This window comes from Arvicola amphibius, chromosome 5, assembly GCF_903992535.2.
Source record: "Arvicola amphibius chromosome 5, mArvAmp1.2, whole genome shotgun sequence".
Classification (NCBI taxonomy): Eukaryota; Metazoa; Chordata; class Mammalia; order Rodentia; family Cricetidae; genus Arvicola; species Arvicola amphibius.
This window is the reverse complement of record NC_052051.1, coordinates 141344516-141364672: the sequence shown is the minus strand read 5'-3', so window position 1 is coordinate 141364672 and position 20157 is coordinate 141344516. Positions and strand designations below refer to the sequence as shown.

The 20157-nt window shown below is 48.5% G+C and overlaps 1 protein-coding gene across 4 annotated transcripts in view; it reads right to left on the bottom strand.

Annotated features, from left to right (window-relative positions):
* Impa2 (inositol monophosphatase 2) overlaps positions 1-19753 on the bottom strand; it is a 29044-nt gene extending 9291 nt beyond the window's left edge. For 2 of the 4 annotated variants that reach the window (XM_038329985.1, XM_038329987.1), the window contains exons 1-4: positions 19450-19753; positions 9877-10010; positions 3140-3247; positions 660-705 (exon numbers count right to left, since the gene is read on the bottom strand). In XM_038329985.1, coding sequence (XP_038185913.1) covers positions 660-705; positions 3140-3247; positions 9877-10010; positions 19450-19551 — 390 coding nt within the window. In that variant the 5' untranslated portion in view covers positions 19552-19753. The remainder of the gene's footprint in view (positions 1-659; positions 706-3139; positions 3248-9876; positions 10011-19449) is intronic. The other 2 variants (XM_038329986.1, XM_038329988.1) reach the window with 1 other exon arrangement.
* Between the last annotated feature and the right edge of the window lie 404 nt (positions 19754-20157).

Sequence of the window (20157 nt, the reverse complement as noted above, 5' to 3'; positions counted from 1 at the left end):
GCTCATCAATTCCTTACCCAACTGGCAATATTCAAATTTTTACTGACCTACACCAAAAGGGCTTGAGGTATGAGCAAACTCTTGTTCTCATGAGGGGAACGTATGGTGATTCTGAAGATGGCAACACTATGCTGTTCTGAAGGGGGGCAATTGTAGAAGACATGGAGACCCCAACTCTGCTCATGCTACTATAAGGAATTAAGGCTCTTGCCATGTTCCTGAATGAGACTCTAGCCCCTGCCTTTCCTTTAGGTCTCATGCTATGGTTTAGTTCAGAAAGTCTCTGGGAATCCTGATAAGGCCACGTTCTCATACTAATAGCCAGGAGGGAAAGAAGAATAGAATATTGAGATTAAAAATGTCATCCAAAAATAGGAGCTCCCTTGTTTGTGACAAGATCACATGCTCTCGGGGTCAGATGGAGACTCGTTCTGACCATCTGCTCAGGACATCGCTTTGCACAGCAGCTAGGACTATAGACCACAGCACTAATAAGAGCCTAGGAGATAAGCCCAAAACCAACACCCCTACAGAAATCTTCTGTGGCTCTTTATTTTCTTGGATTTGAAAAATACATACTTGGATGTACTAGTCACAGTTAAGGTACATGCCAAAGAGCAATGCAGAGGTTGAAACCAAACAAGGAGGATTACTGTTACCTCCTGGTGAACAGCAAATCCGATGCTGACTGCCACAGTAGGGAATCTGCAAGGGAAGACAACAATGGGTTACCCGTAATGTAGGGACACAGTTCTCAGAAGCTGTGTGTGTGGCTGTGGGAAGGCTCCCACCCAGCACACAAGGACCTTCCTGCGCTCTGGCTGGGTTTGACTTTCAAAATGACTTGCCAGTTTCACCCACTGCCTCCAGCATAAAAAGCCGTAGCTAGCCGTGCTGTGAGATAGCTAATTTAAGGGAACAGGCGGGCTCTGCAAGCCGAGGTAAAGCTGATACAATGTAACAATGACCACATAATACTAACTAGGGATGATTGTAACAACCACCGAGGAGCCTAAGCAGGTAGAGACTTTGAAAAAGGCCAGCCCCTACTTGAGAATGCATGTGAAGGACAAAGTAGATGACGTCACACACGCTGGACCGCAGCCACCACACAGATGCAGCCTTTCAGTAGTACTAACACCCCCGTCCTGTCTCCTGCCTGAGCTCCCAAGCAGGCAACAGCAGGGCGAGTCAGTGGTAGAGAGAAGGTTTTATTTTAGAGCTGTGGTTTTAGTCTTCTCGGTTTGTTGCTGGGTCTCCAAATAATCTGTCCTTTGTGTTAAGATCATAGGAGTTTAAAAAACAGGAAGGGGGCAAGGAAAGACCAAGTACTGTTAACTCACAGGGAAAAATACCAAGTGGGACCACGAACAGAATCCTGTGCAGAAACCCCGAAGGGCAAAGCCTCCTGGCTTCCTAGGCAGGCTCCTCACAGCGTTCCCTCAGCCATGCTGGCTATGGGCCCAGCACTGCAGGCTTTCAGATGGCTCAGGTCACAAGCTGCAGCTGTGGCCTTCACATGGTGGGACTGCCAGGTCAACTCTAGAGCCTGCTTCTCAGGACACTCTTTGCAGCCCAATTCCCCTGAGGGCTGCAGATCAGGAAGTACTAGAGATCTCAAGGACACGAGAGCCACAGCAGACCTTAACATGAACACGTGGCCCTTAGCGGGAATGCCCTATAGGACACTGCACCCCTATTATGAGTACCCTGGATGACAAACCAGAAGTGAGAGGTACCCCACTCAGCAAAACACACCGAGGGGTTATGCTTTAGTGAAGTGACAGCCTGGTGGCAGCAGATGGCACTACTTCACAGCATCAAAAGGGTCCCCTTGCTCATGCACGACTGAGTTCTCAAGGTAACAGTCACTACAGTCACGCTTAATGTATACTCGGAACTACTTTACAGGTAAGCATAGCATGGAGGCCAACAAGGGCCAGAGAGCTAGGCAGCCCACACCTGTGAGTGTGGATCTCGGGGTGAGGAAGTGCTGGCAACATAGAACGACAAGGTAAAATACCTGCCCTCTGTGAAAGTCTCGTCACCTATTGTACTTCTGGGTCTTTGGACAAGCTCCCATATCTGTCACTGCCAGGGACCTCTAGGTAGCCCTTTAGCCTTACTCCCATAAGCCCAGCCTGCAGTCACGTGTTAGCTCCTGAGAGACACTTAAATCTCACCGACTCATCCTGGCTCTGTACCTCAGACTCCACCTCTTTTGTAGGGGCAACACCTTAAAGCAGTCGTTTCATCTACAGGCAATTATGTTTTCAATTTTTAAAGTATAGTAAAATATTTAAGTATAGGGAGGCAGGTCTCAAACTTGTGATTCCATCTTGGCTTTTGGATTATGGGCCTGTACTAGCAAAAAATACTTTAAAAGTGTGTTGGGGGAATCTCAATCTAGTTCAAGCTGGCCTTGAGCTCCTGATTCTACTGTCTCCATCTCTCAAGTGTTGGGATTACAGGTGCATGCCATCAAATCTCCACACACGTGCATGCACACACACACACACACACACACACACAAACACACACAAGTACATGCCACCAAATCTACACACACACGCACATGCACACACACTCATGCATGTGCGCGCGCACACACACACACACACACATACACACACACACACAAACACACACAGGTGCATGCTACTAAACCTCCATACATGCACATACATGCACACACGAATGAGACAGGGTCTTACCATATGGCCCTGGCTGGCCTGGAACTCACAGAGATCTACCTAACTCTGTCTCTAAGAACTAGAATTAAAGGCATGTGCCAACATGTTTGTCAAAAAATATTTTTAAAACAAAGTTTCCTTCCAAATTCTTTAGAGTCACAAATGGAACCTCTACCCCTACCCCCAAGACAGGGTCTCTTTATGTGCAGTCCCTGCTGTCCTGAAACTTATGCTATAGACCAGGTTAGCCCTGAACTCAGAGATCCACCTGCCTCTGTGTGCTACCACTGCCTGACGGAAAGCTTTTTTAAAAAGTCAAGATACGATTTTCTTTTACAAGACTAGTCACTTACTGTACACTTATGTCTTCAAAACTTAGGTTATTGAAAAGAAAATCCAGGGACCACATGGAGCCCTGACCCTGCAAGCTCCCAGCCCCTCCTCACCTGTGCACAAAGTTGCAGGTGCCATCGATGGGGTCGATGATCCAGGTTGGGCTGGGGGTGAGCACACACTTGGCCCCGGAGGCTGTGGCCTCTTCTGCAATGAACCTGCTGGGGCAGGGGGGCTCAGCCTGAGTTAATGTCCAACATTCAGCAGACAAGCATATGTAACAGCCACAAAACTCTGGGTTCCAGCCCCAGTACAACCCCCGCCCCCAGCCACCCCCAATCAGAGTGACTCTCACTGTAGCAGCTCTGGAGGCACACGAGGGAAACAGAGCAGGCCAGGCAGAGATGCAGGAGCTCAGAGCACCTGAACGAGTGTAGAAGAAAGGGAAACCTGGTTCCCAGTTCAGCGGCAGAAGCTCAAAAGGTCATGCTGGCCTGCAGAGCAGAACCTGCGCCGTGGAAGAGTAACTATCACCCACATTTCCCACTGCCACAGGTGACCTCCACCCTCCCCTCCCTGGTTTCTGCTTCCTTCTCTCTGGGAGAAAATAACGGCCCGAGTGGGGAGCAGTGTGGTCATCAGGTTGCTTTACGTCCCCCCCCGTCCTGAGTGCTGAAGCAGGTTCCTGTGCTCATGGTGGCCTCCTTACATGCTCCATTAGGGTCACACTAGCTGTCTTCAGCTGAGAAGTTGACACAGGTGGGGATCTCGACTGGCCCCTCTGTGACAAGGCCCTCTGACATAAGGTTCCTTAACTACCCTCACGAGGGTCTTTCTTGCTTTCCTTTTTCTTTTGCGTGTGGTTTTTTTGAGGCAGGGTTTCTCTGTGCAACAGTCCTAGAATCTGCTTTGTGGATCAGGCTGGCCTTGAACGCAGAGACCAGCCTGCCTCGGCCTCCTGAGTGCTGGATTAAAGGCCTGCACTACCACACCCAGCCACAAGTGTGATTTTTGTCCTACTAGGAGACAGAACCCAAATCTCAAACTGAACCTGTGCAGAAGGGAATGCCAGACTTTTTAAAACAGAGTCAACAAGCTCAGCTGCTTGAGCCAAAGGCAGGGAAGCAACTATCCCTTCTTTTCCACCCACACGCGGGCTTAGACAGAACTGGCCCACTTAGGTGACACTGAGTATGGCATTAGCTCTGCCACTTTTCTTGGGCAAAGACATGAGGAGTCACACCATTTTTGGCACTGTCCTCTGTAGTTACCTGTCTTTCCTAAAGAATCTTAGAGTTGTGTTTTATTGGTTTTTTGTTTGTTTGGTTGGTTGGGTTTTTTTTTTTGTTTTTTTTTTCTCTGTGGCTTTGGAGCCTGTCCTGGAACTAGTTCTTGTAGACCAGGCTGGCCTCAAACTCCCAGAGATCCGCCTGCCTCTGCCTCCCAAGTGCTGGGATTAAAGGTGTGCGCCACCACCGCCAGGCTAGAATTGTTTTTAAAGAAAAAAAATGCTGTATTTTATATAATTTTATGTGCATTGGTGTTTTGCCTACATGTATGTCTGTGTGAGGGTCTCATCAGATCCCCTGGAACTGGAGTTACAGACAGTTGTGAGCTCCATGAGGGTTCCAGGAATTGAACCTGGGTCCTTTGGAAGAGTAGTCAGTGCTCTTAACCGCTGAGCCATCTCTCCAGCCCCCAGAAAATACTGTACTCTTTTTTTTTTTTTTTTGGTTTTTTTGAGACAGGGTTTCTCTGCAGTTTTTTAGAGCCTGTCCTGAAACTAGCTCTTGTAGACCAGGCTGGTCTCAAACTCACAGAGATCCGCCTGCCTCTGCCTCCCGAGTGCTGGGATTAAAGGCGTGCGCCACCACCACCCGGCAATACTGTACTCTTAAAAACACATCCAAGGGGGGCTGGAGAGATGGCTCAGCGGTTAAGAGCATTGCCTGCTCTTCCAAAGATCCTGAGTCCAATTCCCAGCAACCACATGGTGGCTCACAACCATCTGTAATGAGGCCTGAAGAAAGAATACTGTATACATAATAAAAATAAATAAATAAATATTTTTAAAAAATCCAAGGAACAGGTGCTAACGCCCATGAATGCAGCACCAGGTAGACACAGTGATGAAAAGATATGCCTCAAGTCAAGAGTTGTACAAGCTCTCCATTTTCATTTTGGCAGTGTCTGCTTCTGAGACTTTCTTCTTTTCCGGCTACTGAATGTGGTCTTGAATTAAGTCAGGACTGTCTCTTCAGTCTGCAGAGGTGACTGATGCTATTTGGTCCTGTCTTTCCACTGCAGCCCTGTCCCCACCAGATGGCCCAGAGGGGAGTCCAGGGCAAAGCACAGTGGGAAGATGACTGGGCACAAATGTCCAGGTTTGGTGGCAGGACCTTGCTTTATGTTCTGATTGACTTACACATTCAGCAGATATTGCTATGTGCTAGGACACCAGAGGGCACCAGGTTACAATGACCTCAAGGGGGCAGAAGGCAGCAGGGACATTGAGCAGCTGTTCAAGCTGCCATCCTCTTCCCCAGCTCAAGAGAACCTCAGCATCTTGGATGCATCACTCAAGAGGATACTGATGACCACAGGGTTTGTATTGGTGACAGGACACCAAAGAGAGGTGAAGAGTCCAAAACACAGAATCGAACAGACAGCTAGTTCTTTTCAGAGATTAGCAATCTGACAAGTGCCTATCAAAACATACAGAGGAAATGCAAATTAATAAAAATTAGAGATGAAAAGGGGCTTGTTAGACAGACTCCAGGGAAATTCAGGAGATCACAGAATACTCCAGTTTAGATCTAAAATAAATGCACAAATTTTCTAAATATAAACCTACCAAAATTAAAACCAGAAGATGCAGACAATGTACACAGGCCATAACAAACAACGAGACTGAGGTAGGAACTTAGAAGTCCTTCCACAAATAAAAGCCCCAGGTCAGAAGGATCCACTACTGAATCCTACTAACCCTTTAAGAAGATCTGATGACGACAGTTCTCAACCACTCTACAAATTAGAAAGAACATCACCAAACTCCATCTACCAAGTCAGTACTGCCTAAATAATTAAATGCAGTGTTATCTAAATAATACCTAAACTGGATAAAGACTGAAAAGACAAAGACTACACAATGCAAGAATTCACAGAAAAGCACTTGCAGTTGATTCAAGAACACATTAAGAAGATCCTACATCATAACTAGGCTCGCTTCTTCCTAAGGATAAAGTCAGTTGGTTCAACACTGTAAGCCATGTATCCTGACATCACATAGACAGACTTGAGGATAGAAACCATCTTGACAGATACAAAAAAACACCTGACAAAGTTCACTTTTATCATGCATGACTTCACGATAAAAGTCCGGAAGAAACTAGGACTAGACAATACATACTTCCAAAAAAAAGTATATAAGACAAACATAAAGGCAGAGTTATTTTCAATACTGAAAACTGAGCTTTTCCTCTAAAACCTGGAACAAGACAAGGAAGGAGCCACCACTCTCCATTCTTACTCGATGAAGAGTTCAGTCATAGGCAGAGCAATAAGACACAGGATAGGTATAAAAGTTAAGAATGGCACAGAAGAAATCAAGGTAGCCTTATCTGTAGATGATATGATTCTATATAGAAGAGATCCTATGGACTCCATCAGAAAACCTCTGGATCCAATAACCCTTATGGTGGTTTGAATGAGAATGGTCCCCAAGGCTCATATATTTGAATGCCTAGTCATCAGGGAGTGGAACTACTGAGAAGGATTAAGAGGTATGGCCTTGTTGGGGTAAGTGTGTCACTGGGGGTGGGCTTTGAGGTTTCAAAAGCTCAAGCCAGGCCCAGTGTCTCTCTGTGTTGCCTATAGATCCAGATCCACGTGCGGAACTCTCAGCTCATTCCCCAGCACTACGCCTGCTTAGACGCTGCCATGCTCCCTGCCATAAAAATGGACTAAACCTCTGAAACTGTAATCCAGCCCCAATTAAATGCGTTCTTTTACAAGAGTTGCTGTGGTCATGGTATCACTATGCAGCTTGACATAGCACTTGTTTTCCTCAGGAAGTAAAGCAAGCTACGTGATACATTCTTTTCACATTGTTGATGAATTACAAGTAGACTTTAAAAAGCTAAAAGTGGCCGGGCGGTGATGGCGCACGCCTTTAATCCCAGCACTCGGGAGGCAGAGGCAGACGGATCTCTGTGAGTTCGAGGCCAGCCTGGTCTACAAGAGCTAGTTCCAGGACAGGCTCCAAAGCCACAGAGAAACCCTGTCTCAAAAAAAAAAAAAAAAAAAAAAAAAGCTAAAAGTGGGGGCTGGGGGTTTAGCTCAGTGCTTGAAAACTTGTGTACCATTCTCAGGTCATGGGTTCAACTTGATGTACCTCCCCAAAGAGGACACTAAAAAGCAGTAAAATAATGTATATATTTTAACCAAAACTTGTTCTTTAATTAATGCGTTTATCACAGTAAAAATGGGTAACACCGATCATGTCCCAAACAGACGCTAAGGAGACTACCATGTATGTATTTTTGTTACCCATGGCCGCACAGATACACAGCCAGACTAGAATAATCAACACCCAGAACTCCAGGAACCATAATCCCATTTTCACAGGTTCAGCATCTTTATGAGCTGTCACATGAGGAAGGCAAGGGAAGCCCTGAACCCAAGGCCCTGGTCTTCAAGATGTGTCCTGCAGAAACCAGGGGCCAGGAAGGGGCTGCTCTACAGTCTTACTCTAGAGCCCCTGGCTCTTCTAGAGCTATATGCAAATGCTGAATAAATATTTTAACTATTCTAAGGAAATGATGACTGACTTATAGTCAATCCTCCACAGGATGGCCCAAGAAGATGAAGAACTCTGGCCTTTGGAGGAAAGGGGCATCCTTGTGAAGGCCTATGTCTCACCACGGACATTGTCCACAGTAAGGGGTGTCTACGTTACTGAACATAGGAAATGGATGCAGTCCTACACAGATGATGTTTTAGCCTGTGCTCTTAGGATACACCCCTGGGTGGCCAGGGAGGCACGATTATCAGAAGTGGGGCACAGAACCCTCTGGAGTCAGAGGCAGGGAGCGTTTCTGAGCATGTGTTGTTAGAAGTAGAACCTCTGACATATATTGACATACACACACACACACACACACACACACACACACACACACAAAGTTTAAAAAAAAACTAAAAAAAAAAAAGAAAATTAAGTTTGAACAGATATCTTCTGTGGGTACATAAAGCTTTCCCTGAAGCTATAAGTTTATTAGGAAAAACAACTCAGTGCTCGGGTGGACTACCTCTTTACAAGGTGTTGGTCAGGGAGGTCCCTGAAGCCCCCAACTACACAGGCTATTGTACTGTTGCTGTTGCCCACCAGAACTAGAAAGGAAGCCCCTAAGGCTGAAGACGCCACGTGCTTTGGTGGAGGACTTAAGAGAAAACAAACCAGAAGTGCTCTCCCTGATGACTAGCTTTCACAGTGCTGGGAAGTGTTATGAAGGCTTCGGAGGGGAGAGAAGACACCGATGGTCTTACTCTGCTGCGGACACTGTGTATTACCAACCTGCCAGGCAAGATGTACCTGCAAACTTTCTGACTGGATGAGGCCCATTCCATAGGAGGGAAGGGTATCATGTATGGTATCGTGGGAAGTCTGTGGCTGGGGACATCACAGATCCTAGTAGAGAAGTTACTATTAAATATTGGCATCTAAGTCCACAGATCAGTGCTGCTGTCAACTTTGGGCAGAGAAAAGTCTTTTGTAGTGGATGACAGTTACTGCAGAGACTTATAACTTGTCTAAGTGCTGAGAGAAAGTGACTGCTAGATGTTTAGCCCTAAATGAGGCCCATCACCCCCTCCAAGGCTCAGGGAACACAGAGGAAGAGGGAGCAGGAAGAATTCACAAGCCAGAGGAAGGGGTGGAGTGTTGGGAACTGTCATGGACTAGCTACGGCCTGGCTGTTACACTCCTGAACTCTCAGCAGCTAGAACCACCTGCACAAGATTGGGCCTGTCAACAGTGCATCATGGAACGGGGAGGAGCTTGAGAGACCCAGCCCCTTCCTGAAGATCTACAGGTAGTTAACGGCTGCTAAGGCAGGAGAGGCATTTTCTTCAGTGATGTAACCACTGGTGAGATGCCTGGGCCTTGGTAAATAGTCCCTCACCCTAAAATAATTCTTGTAAAAGTTCAGAGAGGGGTAGTGGACAGACAGACAGACACAGACAGACATGTAAGGAGGAGACCAGGACACTATCTGGGAAGAGAAGCACCAGAAGTTGGAAGGGGACAAGAGACGGCAATGAGGAGTGAATATGGCCAAAATGTTAATACATGTATAAAAATGTTATAATGAAAGCCACTGTTATAGATATGCTAATGAAAAACTAAGACAAATAAACAAACCAAAAATCAAAACAAGACCCAAAAGTTCTCATATGTCTGGAAACAGAACTATAAAATAAAGTCAATATGATAAGCACAATGTAAAGTAAATGACTAGCTCTTTATCCTGAAAACAAGAATCTCATATTTACTGATTGTACATGTAAGTACTTCTGGGGAAAGAAAACTACAGAATGGTCTAATGAAAGTATTTTTAATATACATTTAAGAAAGCAGAGGCTCTTCCATATTCCTAAGGAGACACGAGGACTGGATGGTTGTCGAGGGGGCAGTAAAGAGAACAGAAGCAAGCAGTTTTCTTCCCTAAAAATGAAAGGACCAGGGCCTGAGCTTGGCAACTTGGGGTTTCCCACCTGCCCCTCAGCGACAAGTGGCAGTGCCTTTCAGCTGTGTGAGTTACCGGGGCATGCCTCCAAAGAGGGCACTCACCTGTGGGAAGGAAACCGCTTTCGCAGTTCAGAAACTATCAAGTCTTCTACACGGTGATCTGTCTCTGTCACCAGATCTGCAGCGGAGGTTTTGGTCGAGACATGCTTTTCTTCACCGAGGGCTTTCCTGATGATCTGAAACAAGAGCGTGGCAGGCGGTGAGAACTGTCGGCCTTCTTCTCCCCAACTCCCCAACTCCGAGCCCTCTGTTTTTGGGGACTGGCTGGCTTTGGCCAGGGCCTGCAGTTACCCTCCTCCTCCTTCAATGACACATTGCATCATTCTGGGCTCTCAGGACCTCTAGGAACTGTAACCACCCCAACACAGACTCCCTACCTGAGACTCTACATTCAAATTCCATTTGAAACTCTACTCTGGAAGAAAAGGTTTTGAAAAAGGCTAGAATGTCATCAACAGGAACTCCCCAAAATAAGACGCCATGTCACAGGTTTGCCTCCTAGAGTTCCGTGATTTCAAAACTTGCCTCTGATTCACTTCACGAATCACACAAACATTCAGTGAGCCTCGGAATACAGGCTACAAACGTCCCCACGTTGAACTGTCACGGGAACCAAGGATGGCTCTTGATACTGTTTGCAGAACAGCAACCAGCCGCCCATAGGGGCACATCAAAGATACTGGAGGCTTCTAAGGGACCACAAATGCAGGCTCTACACCTGGGCAAGCTGTAACACATCTGGACTGAACCCACTGTAAGGGTAAGGCCTGGTTTAGCACCATTTCTGTTGGCCTGGGGTAGTCTCAGAAACCTCTAGAGACCTGAACAAGACATCAGCAGTTGGTCCATTGCTGAATGTTTCAAAAGGATACATTTCAGCTTGTGGGAGAAAGTGCCACCTCCAGTTCTATCTGGGGCTGTTTTATTCAAGTCTGTCTAAAACTGGATAAAAGTGGCGGTCAGGAAACCTAAATAGACCTGCCCTGTTCCCTCCAGAACCAGCTACCTCACCAAAGCATGCATTTCTCTCCAAAGTGCCGTGATAATGTCAATCTCGAGGATCTTCGTAAAGGTGGAAGGAGAAAAGTGAGGCACAAAGTCGTCCTTTGATCTCCGCACGTGTATCATAGGATATATACCCCACCCCCATGCACACATACATAATAAATTTAATTTAAAAAGTACTACCCAGACTGGCTACTCAGACTTGATATCCTTTGTTCATTTATGACACTTAATCCATAGCATCCGAAGAGCTATGTACTAATGATGCCAAGGTAGAACCCACATGCCTTTGTACTAATGATGCCAAGGTGGAGAGGTCTTTAGTGGGGAGGAGGGCCGTAAATAGAATCTTTTAAATTACATTTCACTTCTGTGTTGTATGTGTGTCTGGCCATCTGTGAGCACACACAAGCCACAGTGTACATGGGGAAGACAGAGGAAAATCTGCAGGAGTCATGCCATGTCCCAGATATCAAACTCAGATCCTCAGGCTTGGTGGCTAATCTATCCGGCCCACAAATGGAATCTTAAAGAACAAACAGAAACATGACATTTAGTGGTCCCTCCTCTCTGCTTCACTGTCCTTCCCATAACTGACCCATGATGCACCTACCAAGGTGATGCTATGTTTGTATCTGGGCTCCAAAAATAACAGATACCATGATAGATTTGAGATGTGATGGGCAATATGAAAATCAAGAGGCCACCTACAGTCCATTAACGTCAGCTCACCACTGTTCATATCCTGCCGGCCTCCAGCCTACACTGCAGGGCTTCCTGTCTTGAATTGGCAATATCCTGCCTATTACCACCATGCTAATTCTCTTACAACACCAATTTACACACAGCGTCTGTGTAACCAACCTCCACGGTGCTCATAAATTCAACACTCTTCACTGTCTAGCTCACACAGAACCTGACATCCTCCAGGAATCCCAATTCTGGGCCAGTCCAGGCAGGCCACTTGGCACTGTGTGTATATCTTATACAGGGAAGGAGGTTCAGCGTGTGGGTGCAGCCAGTGTTATCTGGGTAATGTGTATGCTGCAGTGGGGGAGGCAGGAGAAAGTAAGAACAGGGGAGAGAGACCCATCTCAAGAGTCTAACAGGACCACAAAGCACCAGAGCTTCCAGGATCTGCTAGGAGAAGATTGGTTGCTGGGTCAGGGTTGGGGTCTGAGATCAACATTTCTGGCAAGATTCATTGCGGTAAGGAGGCAGGGCAGTTTTCACACCTTGGAGCAAGGAGGGTCACCGGGAGGCTGGGACAGTCTCATTTGGCAGAAGGTGTGTGTGTGTGTGTGTGTGTGTGTGTGTGTGAGAGAGAGAGAGAGAGAGAGAGAGAGAGAGAGAGAGAGAGAGAGAGAGATCTCCATTTTGAAACCAGTGTCTCCTGGGACCTGCTTAAGAGGAAGCAGCCATGAAACCAGTCAGTTAGCCCAACGCACACCCATGTGGCCTTCATATAGAAGCTGGATTAAGGACTAAAGACAAAGTTCTGAAAACTCCCCAATGGCTTCCTACTGCTGCCAGAAGGACCCCAAACACAACACGGCCAGATCCTTGCCAGCCTGTCACCTCACCTTTCATGGGTTACCATACCAAGCTGCTCTCCTATATCTGTCTTCAACTTCCCGCTGATCATGGCAGAATGTTCCTATCCAGGGCCTTCCCGTCTGGCCCTCCATCTACCTTCTTCCCACCTGCGGCTGTCTTGTAGATGTAGCTGGCTGTGCTGCTCCCATGGCAACAAGAGCTCCACGACAGCAGAGGCTCCCTGACTTTTCCTCTTGCTGCTCATTTTCTCCTCCAGCACAGAGCTGTGGGAATGGAAAGACAGAAAGTGCTGGTTCCTACCACGTTCCTTCCAACAGGACCACTGATGTCTGTGTAAACACTGGCCACCCCTGTGTCTGTTCTCTTGCCTCCTTTTCTGGTTGTGCTAACAAAGGTTCCAATGGGCCCAGAGCCTGCTATCGTCTGGGCCTTCCTAAAACATGGTCTCATCTACTACCCTGCTTCCAAAGCCGAACTCAGTCTGCCTTAGGCACTCGCTCCTACCATAAGCAGCCAGCTGTACCTCTGTAACCATGCATCTCCCGTAAAGCACAGATGGTCCTCACTACCCTGGATGTCAAGGTCACAAAGGAGGAATGCGGCAGCTTCTGGACTTGGCCTTAGGCATCTAACTTCACTTCTTCCTTTTAGGACCAGAGCCCCAGGTTTCAGGAGGTCCCAGAGCTGCCTTCAAAGGTTACCCTGACTTCCCTCTTGTGCTGCTGGGTCTGGGATGGAGACACCGCTGTAACTTCAGAGCCACAGCCTCAAAAAGACTGTGCTCCCCTTCAGTGTGTTTCTTCCTTCATAAGTTTGTGATCCCCACTAATGACAGCCAGGGCAGTCACAAGAAGAAGCCCTTGGCCCAGGAGAAAGGACCTTGGCTCCTGGGGGTTCCACAAGCAGAACCTCTCTCTGCGCCATATGTAAACTGTACTTTCTAAAGGCCAACAAGAGCCCCATCTCTCATGTCTACCCTCCTCCTTCCTATGCTCTCCCTCTAAGGCTGATATTCTTCTATGAGGCTTTCAGTGTCAGACCTTCCCATCTGTGGTGGTTTGAGTGAGCATGGCCCCAACAGGCACATACACTTGAATCTTGAATGCTTGGTCATCAAGGAGTACAACTGATTACAAGGAGTAGGTGGGTTCTGAAAGCCCCTAGTGCTTCAGTTCTCTCTCTCTGCCTGTGGATCAGGATGCAGTTCCCAGCTACTGCTCCAATGCCATGCATACGGCCATGCTCCCACCATGATAATGGACTAAGCCTCCAAAACTGTAAGGAATCCACCAATTAGATGCTTTTGTTTCTATTCCAGACTCTTTTTATTTTATTGGTTTTTTGAGACAGAGTTTCTCTATGTATCCCTGACTGTCCTGGCCCTCACTTTGTAGACCAGGCTGGCCTTGAACTCAAAGAGATCCACCTGCCTCTGCCTTTCAAGTGTTGGAATAAAGGTGCTCACCACCACACTCCCAGACTCCCACCACTTTGATTTTTGAAAAAACACGAACCTGACAAAATTCAATGGCTTATGGCCAGGTCAGAGACCTATTTCAAACATGCCACGTAAAAATGTCAATCAGGGGCCTAAAATCTGAGGTTAAGAGAAGTTTGATTTCTGGGGCTGGCTCTACATGTTAAAAAAAAAAAAAAGGAAAAGAAAATTTAACTCCTAACTCTCTCACACCTAGGGAAGGTGATAGACCCATGGCCAAGGCTAAGCTGCAGTGGGAGATAGGAATGTATGTTGAGTACCAGCTAAAGCCTTTCCCATGACTCCTTCCCCTTAATCTTAGAGGTTTTAATCATTCTACCAGCAACAAGTTAATGTGTACTGTTATGTTTTAAGCCCTTTTCCATGACTCTTTTCCCTTCATTCTTAAGAGATTTTAATCAGTCGATGAGCAACAAGTTAGTGTATGCTTTATTTTTTATTTTTTTTTTTTTTAACGGTTACTATCTACAGCATGTTCTTTGGAGACCTTCTGGCATGACTTTCTCCCCTCTCCAAAGAGCCCTCGGTTAATGTTTAATATATAAAATGTGGACCTAAGTCACTAAAGTCTGAATTCCAAACTCAAAAAAGAAAGGTATGTATCTCCTTTAATATCAGACAGCCTAAGCCGAGTGCCTATTCTAGCCTAGCAGCACCTCTCTTTCTCACGCCCAGTGACTGACCCTCTAGGGCTCATCTTAGGCTTTCTCAGCTCCATTTCAGCCACACCATCTTCATATGCACTCTTATCTGGATCCCTTGTGTCCTCCCCTTCACCCTCCTGAGCTCATCACCTAGTCTTCTTGAGGATACAAATTAACTATGACATCTTTCAGGAAGCTGTCCCCACCTCTCAGATCCTTTTATGACCTCCTCTGGGGTCCTTTGGCAGGCTTCTGTGACTAGTCTCTAGCCACTGCAAAGAAACATCTGGCAACACTTATCAGAGGCTAGGAGCAAGCAGAGATAGCAACAATTGGATCCTGAGACTGGCTCAGCCTGGGGAAACCAAACCCTCCCCTCAACTCCCAGGAGAAGGCAGCTGCAGGCCAGCTGAGGCTGGGAGAGAGGGGTGGCCAGGACTCCCTCTCTTCTGCACCCTACTTTGTTCCCAGCGCCCAGAGGCTTTACTCAGTTTCCACCTACCTCAGCGCTAGGGCGGGAATGGAAGCGGAATGCCTGGAACTGATTGCCAACTTTACACTCTTCTGGCTATGTGATTTTGTCCTTCCCCAGCCCCAAGGACTTATCGCCATTGGCAGAGCTTCCTTTGGGTTAGGAAAGGACCACCTCAGGGCCTCAGAGATCAGGACTGGCACTCCGCCAGCTTTTCCTCAGGTGAGACCAAAGAGGAATTCTACCAGACTCCCTATCTGCCAAGAACTACAGGTGCCAGGCACGGGAGCAAGTCTTCTTTCTCTCTGTGGAGAAGGCTCTCGGTTCCCATTTTTCTCAGACAGCCCTTGTCAGCAAAATGAAGTGTGAGAAATACAAAGAGGGATGACCCAAAGTTCCTAAGCCCGTTCCCTTGGGGTAAAAAAACCAAAAGCTAAATAAAATGTGGAAGCCGGGGCAGCTCACACATGTCTGTAACTCCAGTTCCACAGGATCTGACACCTTCACACCAATGCACATAAAATAAAGCTAAATTATTAAGCCAAAGAAAAGAAAAACATCCCTTTCACCACGATTCTGTAATAGGAGATCAACAGTTGGCTTCTCAGGTGCGGTCAGGAACCTGGAAAACCAGCACAGTTTCTGGGTTCATGTGCGCCATTGCCTCACAGGGACTCTGCCCTTACGGAAGGCTCGGTTTTCAGCTCTATGGTGGAGTACTTGCTGGAAACCCTGGGTTTCAGCACTAGGGCAGCCGGCAGAGAGAGGACCAAATGCTCAAAGGCTGGCTTCTCGGGGGAAGGGGGCAAGTGAGGCAGGGAATGAAGCAGACGGGGAGAACGTGGAAATGTGAGGTCACCACCCTTTCTCACCTCCTCAGTGGCAGATGTCTCAGCCCAGGCAGAAGAAAGGAGCCACCAGGATGAAGAGGTCATACAGGGGCATTTGGGACTCTCCCAAAGAGACCCCAGGAGCCCAGCCCGGGGTGATATGTCCTGTAAGCTGACCAAGCTCGCCACATTCACATCTCCTTCTCTCCTGCAACCAGGATCCACTCTGTCTCTTCAATGAGACATCCCCTGGCTGCCCCTGCACCACTCACTAGGAACGAACGGCTCCACACCTGCTCCACTCACCCGCAGCTCACTGTTTCTGGACACGCAACCCGATTTTCAGGCCCATGTCCCTGACGCCATCCTAGCACCCCTGTCCCTCATGACCTACACCCAACCCAAACTGTCACCTCAGCCTTCAAAAATCGATCATTTTCCACCACTGCTTTACAAAGCTCAGTCATATTCGTGTGGGATCCACACAGCAGCTGCACACAAGACTCTACACAAGACCGCGCGTCACAAACAGAACATAGGGCTGAAGTTCCCGAGCTGCTGGACAAATGTTGCCTGGCGAATGAACTTCAGTGTCTTAGTGCCACGGTTTTAAAACAGTATCAAAGTAACATGTACAAGACATCTGAACCAACAATGAAACAGTTTCAGCTCCCCAGACCACCTTTTGCAAGCGCACAGAAGCCAGCTACTGTGACTAGATCTGACCTGTCCCTTTCATCCATGACCAACTCTCTGTCAGACCTGGCATCCGCTGGGACTGAAGAGGGTGTGGTCAGATTGGGCAAGGAGGTGTCAGGAGACATACCTAGGTTTGACGAGACCTATCTGTGGGACGTGCAGGCATTATCTGTCTGTAAGTTATTGTTGGCCAGCCAGGAAAGGACGGCTTTCAGACATTCTCTTCCTGCTCACCAAACCCACTGGCCTGGCCTGCTGTCACCATTACTCGGTACAGAGAAAGGAGTATACCTGTATGGGGCAGCCGGCACCAGAAAGGTGTGACTATCCGAATATGTGAGGTTTTTAATGCATGCAGTTGGGATCAGGCCTGTTCAACACTCTTTTCTACAGTACAATTAATATATAAAATACTGCATCACTAAAGAAAATTTGAAGTTCTCAGTTGACGACAACAACTGTAAAATTTTAAACTATATTATCATAATTTTTCTAAACCACTGATAATAAGCTCAATTTTGCAGTCAGAAAAGCTGTTTATCTTTCTGTTCCCCTACAGAAAATACTACAATGAGCTGGCGTTACAGTGCACACCTATAATCCAAGTACTGGGAGGCAGAGCTAAGGGGATCGATCGTAAGGTCAACCTGCACTAAATATGGAGACTGTCAGAAGGGAGGAAAGGAAAGAACAGAAGGAAAGAGACAGAAAACACGATAAGGGCTGGGGGTGTAGCTAAGTGGTAGAGCATACGCTAGTCCTGTCTGGAGTCCCTCGCAAAACACACATGCATGTATCTACCCACATACATGTGCGCACACATACAAACATACACACACACACACACACTCTTGTGGCCTCTTTAGCACGTGAGCGGCTGGGACTTCTGAAGGGCAGGAACAACTCCAGTAGGCTAAGGATAAATGGGTGGAGTGCAAAGGAGGTAAGGGGGAGAGAGAAGAGACAGCAAGGCAAGGGGCATCTCTGGGCAGGGAGCTCTCTCAGGATGGAGCAAAGGGAACTTGAGAGGAGAGAGTGCAGTCTGGGGACACTGGAGAAATATCTTCGGAGCTCCCTCCCTTTGAGGCCCTGACCTTGTAGCAGACAGCACCCAGACCCTCAGCTGGCAATGGAGAGTAAGCACCCCATGATGAACTAGCAGAGCCTTGGCACAGGTGGAGCCCGTGCCTCAGGAGGACTCAAAGACGTCACCCACCGTCTTTCCGCCCTCACGGGGCTGCCTTGCTACAGGCCACTTTCTCCGGTCAGTACCTGATTCCTACAGATCATTTAGAGAATCTTTCCCTCTTTACAGGTTACCACGACCTCGCATGTCTTCTGTTTCTCTCAGCCTTTTCCCTCGCTCAATGCTAGCCAGGCAGGAAGCCGCATAATTCCCAAGAGGGCGCCCAGAGTCCTGAGCTCCCTGACCAGACTCCTAATGTCAGAATCTTTATTTCACTGCCTCTTTTTTTTTTTTTTTAAAGCTTTTTTTGCTGTTGGGAAATTGCAAAAGCACCAATCTCTTTGAGTTAAAGTGTACAAAACCCTTAAGAACGGTGCCTTGTGGTGCTGCAAACTTCCGATGAGCACCGCTGACTAGGAGAAATGACTTACACCTCCATGCCTTTAAAGATTGAAATCTGAACGGCCACAGACCCTGCGACTCCACTCAACAGCTTTCACACAGCAGTGCCGAAGTCCTAGTTTCTCAAAGTCCCCAGGGAAAAAAGGCTTTAGAGCGGAGTCTTAAAGTTCCTCCACCCGCTGACATCGCTCTCTCTGGAAGGATGCTCTTGTTGGAACAGAATCAAGGAGATGGGAGGGAGGGCTGCCACTTCCTGCTCCCAGAGGATCTATTTTTCTAGGGTGAGGTTTGCTCTGAGTTACAGGCTTTATCAGTCGACTGGGAAGGGCTGGACTCTCCATAATGCACAGGGTAATTTCAAAGTAACTGCTCTTCCGGTTGTTGCTATGTTGGGATGGCTTTGTACATGTACTATACCACTGGGCTCCATCCCCAGCACCATGGCAACACCTTTTAATACATCCCCTTTAGAATATTTTCAGATACACCTGAAATAATGCCCCCCTTTTTTGGATATAAGTCTTTCTGTGCACAGTACTACGATAACTCCTGCCCCCCCCCACCCCAGTCAGCAGTATGCAACCACGTTTTAAGGAGCAAAGCACGGTGCAAGGCCTGCTCTGACGTCCTGGGGAGCCAGTGCATATTCACCCCACCAATGTTAGAAGTTCGGCGCTGCTGAAGAGACTGAGGAACAGTTAGGTGGGCGAACACAAAAATGAAAAGGAAAAACAGAGACTCCACAGTGAAGCTTTCAAACCCAGTCTGGTTTTCTTCAGCTTTGCGCTGGTTTCCATCCTTCCGGCAGTCTGAGTTCCTCCTGAACTCGGGTCTGTGCCAGTCACTCCCTGGAGGCGCTGTGAGCCTAGGCTGCCTGGGCTCAGGATGCCAGGAGAAGGCAACCCAGCCAGAGCTCCACGCGTCTGGGGTTGAAACAGGGGGCCTCGACAACCCGGCTGCAGGATTGGCCCTTAAAAAGAAGCAATTGCGGCATTCTAGCCTGGGAGGGACGTTTGCTTTCCAGGTGACTCAAACGCCAAGGTCAAGTACCCAGCAGTTGGCCGTTCCTTCGCCAAACGAGGGGCGCGTCCCTCACGCTTTCCCGAAGGCTGCGCCCTTCTTCTCGCCGTGGTGGTGACCCCATGCTACCCAAACTCGCTTCCTCCCGCTGCAGGGGGGTGAAGGGTCAAAGCAAGGTGCGCCCCAGAAACAACGCAGGCCCTGTCCTTGCAACTCGCCCCGCTCCCGCCCACGCGCCAACAGCACGCCCACGCTGCCCATCTCGGGGGTGCCTCAGGGCTGGACGCGGCCACCGTGCTCACCTGTCCCGCTCGCAACGCCAACTGCACCGCCACTTCGAAGCACTCATCCCAGGGGCCCACTCCCTGCACCGCCTCCTCCTCCTCTTCGCTGCTCGGCTTCATCGCGGCTTCGCCAGGCCCCGCCACCTTCAGCTCAGTTCCGCGTGCTGCGGCCGGACCTGGGCTCCCACTCGTTGCCGCCGCCAACACCGGAGGCTCCGCACGCTCTTTTCGCGTTCCCGCCAAGCCGTGCCTCAGCCCGCGCGCCGTGCAGCAGCAGGAAGGCCGGCAAGGAGTTGCAGCGCAAGTAGGCGCGCCTCGTGCCCCACCCCCTACGCCCCATTTGCCCCGCCCTCCCATCTCAGGCCCCGCCTCTCATCATTAGTCCCTCCTCCCCACAACAGCCCCCGCCCCGCGCTCTTTGCCCCACCCTTCACCGTTCGCTCCGCCCTCTCCCCGCCCCCACCTCGCTCCGCATCCTGGGCTCGCCCCGCCTAGCCACGCGGTAAACCACGCTCACTTCTCAGCCAGTCCGGGTCCGGAGCCTGCGGGAGGGCAAGGTGGGCACTTCCAGCCCCTGGTCATGGGCGGCCTCTGTAAATCCGTCTGCAACTGACCCTCTGGCACTCATTCCCAAAGGCACATATTACCAAGGTGTCCCACGGGTGTGAGGTGGGTGGGAGCCGCAAGCCAAACACCAAGACTGTCACAAGGGTTTGTAAACAATTA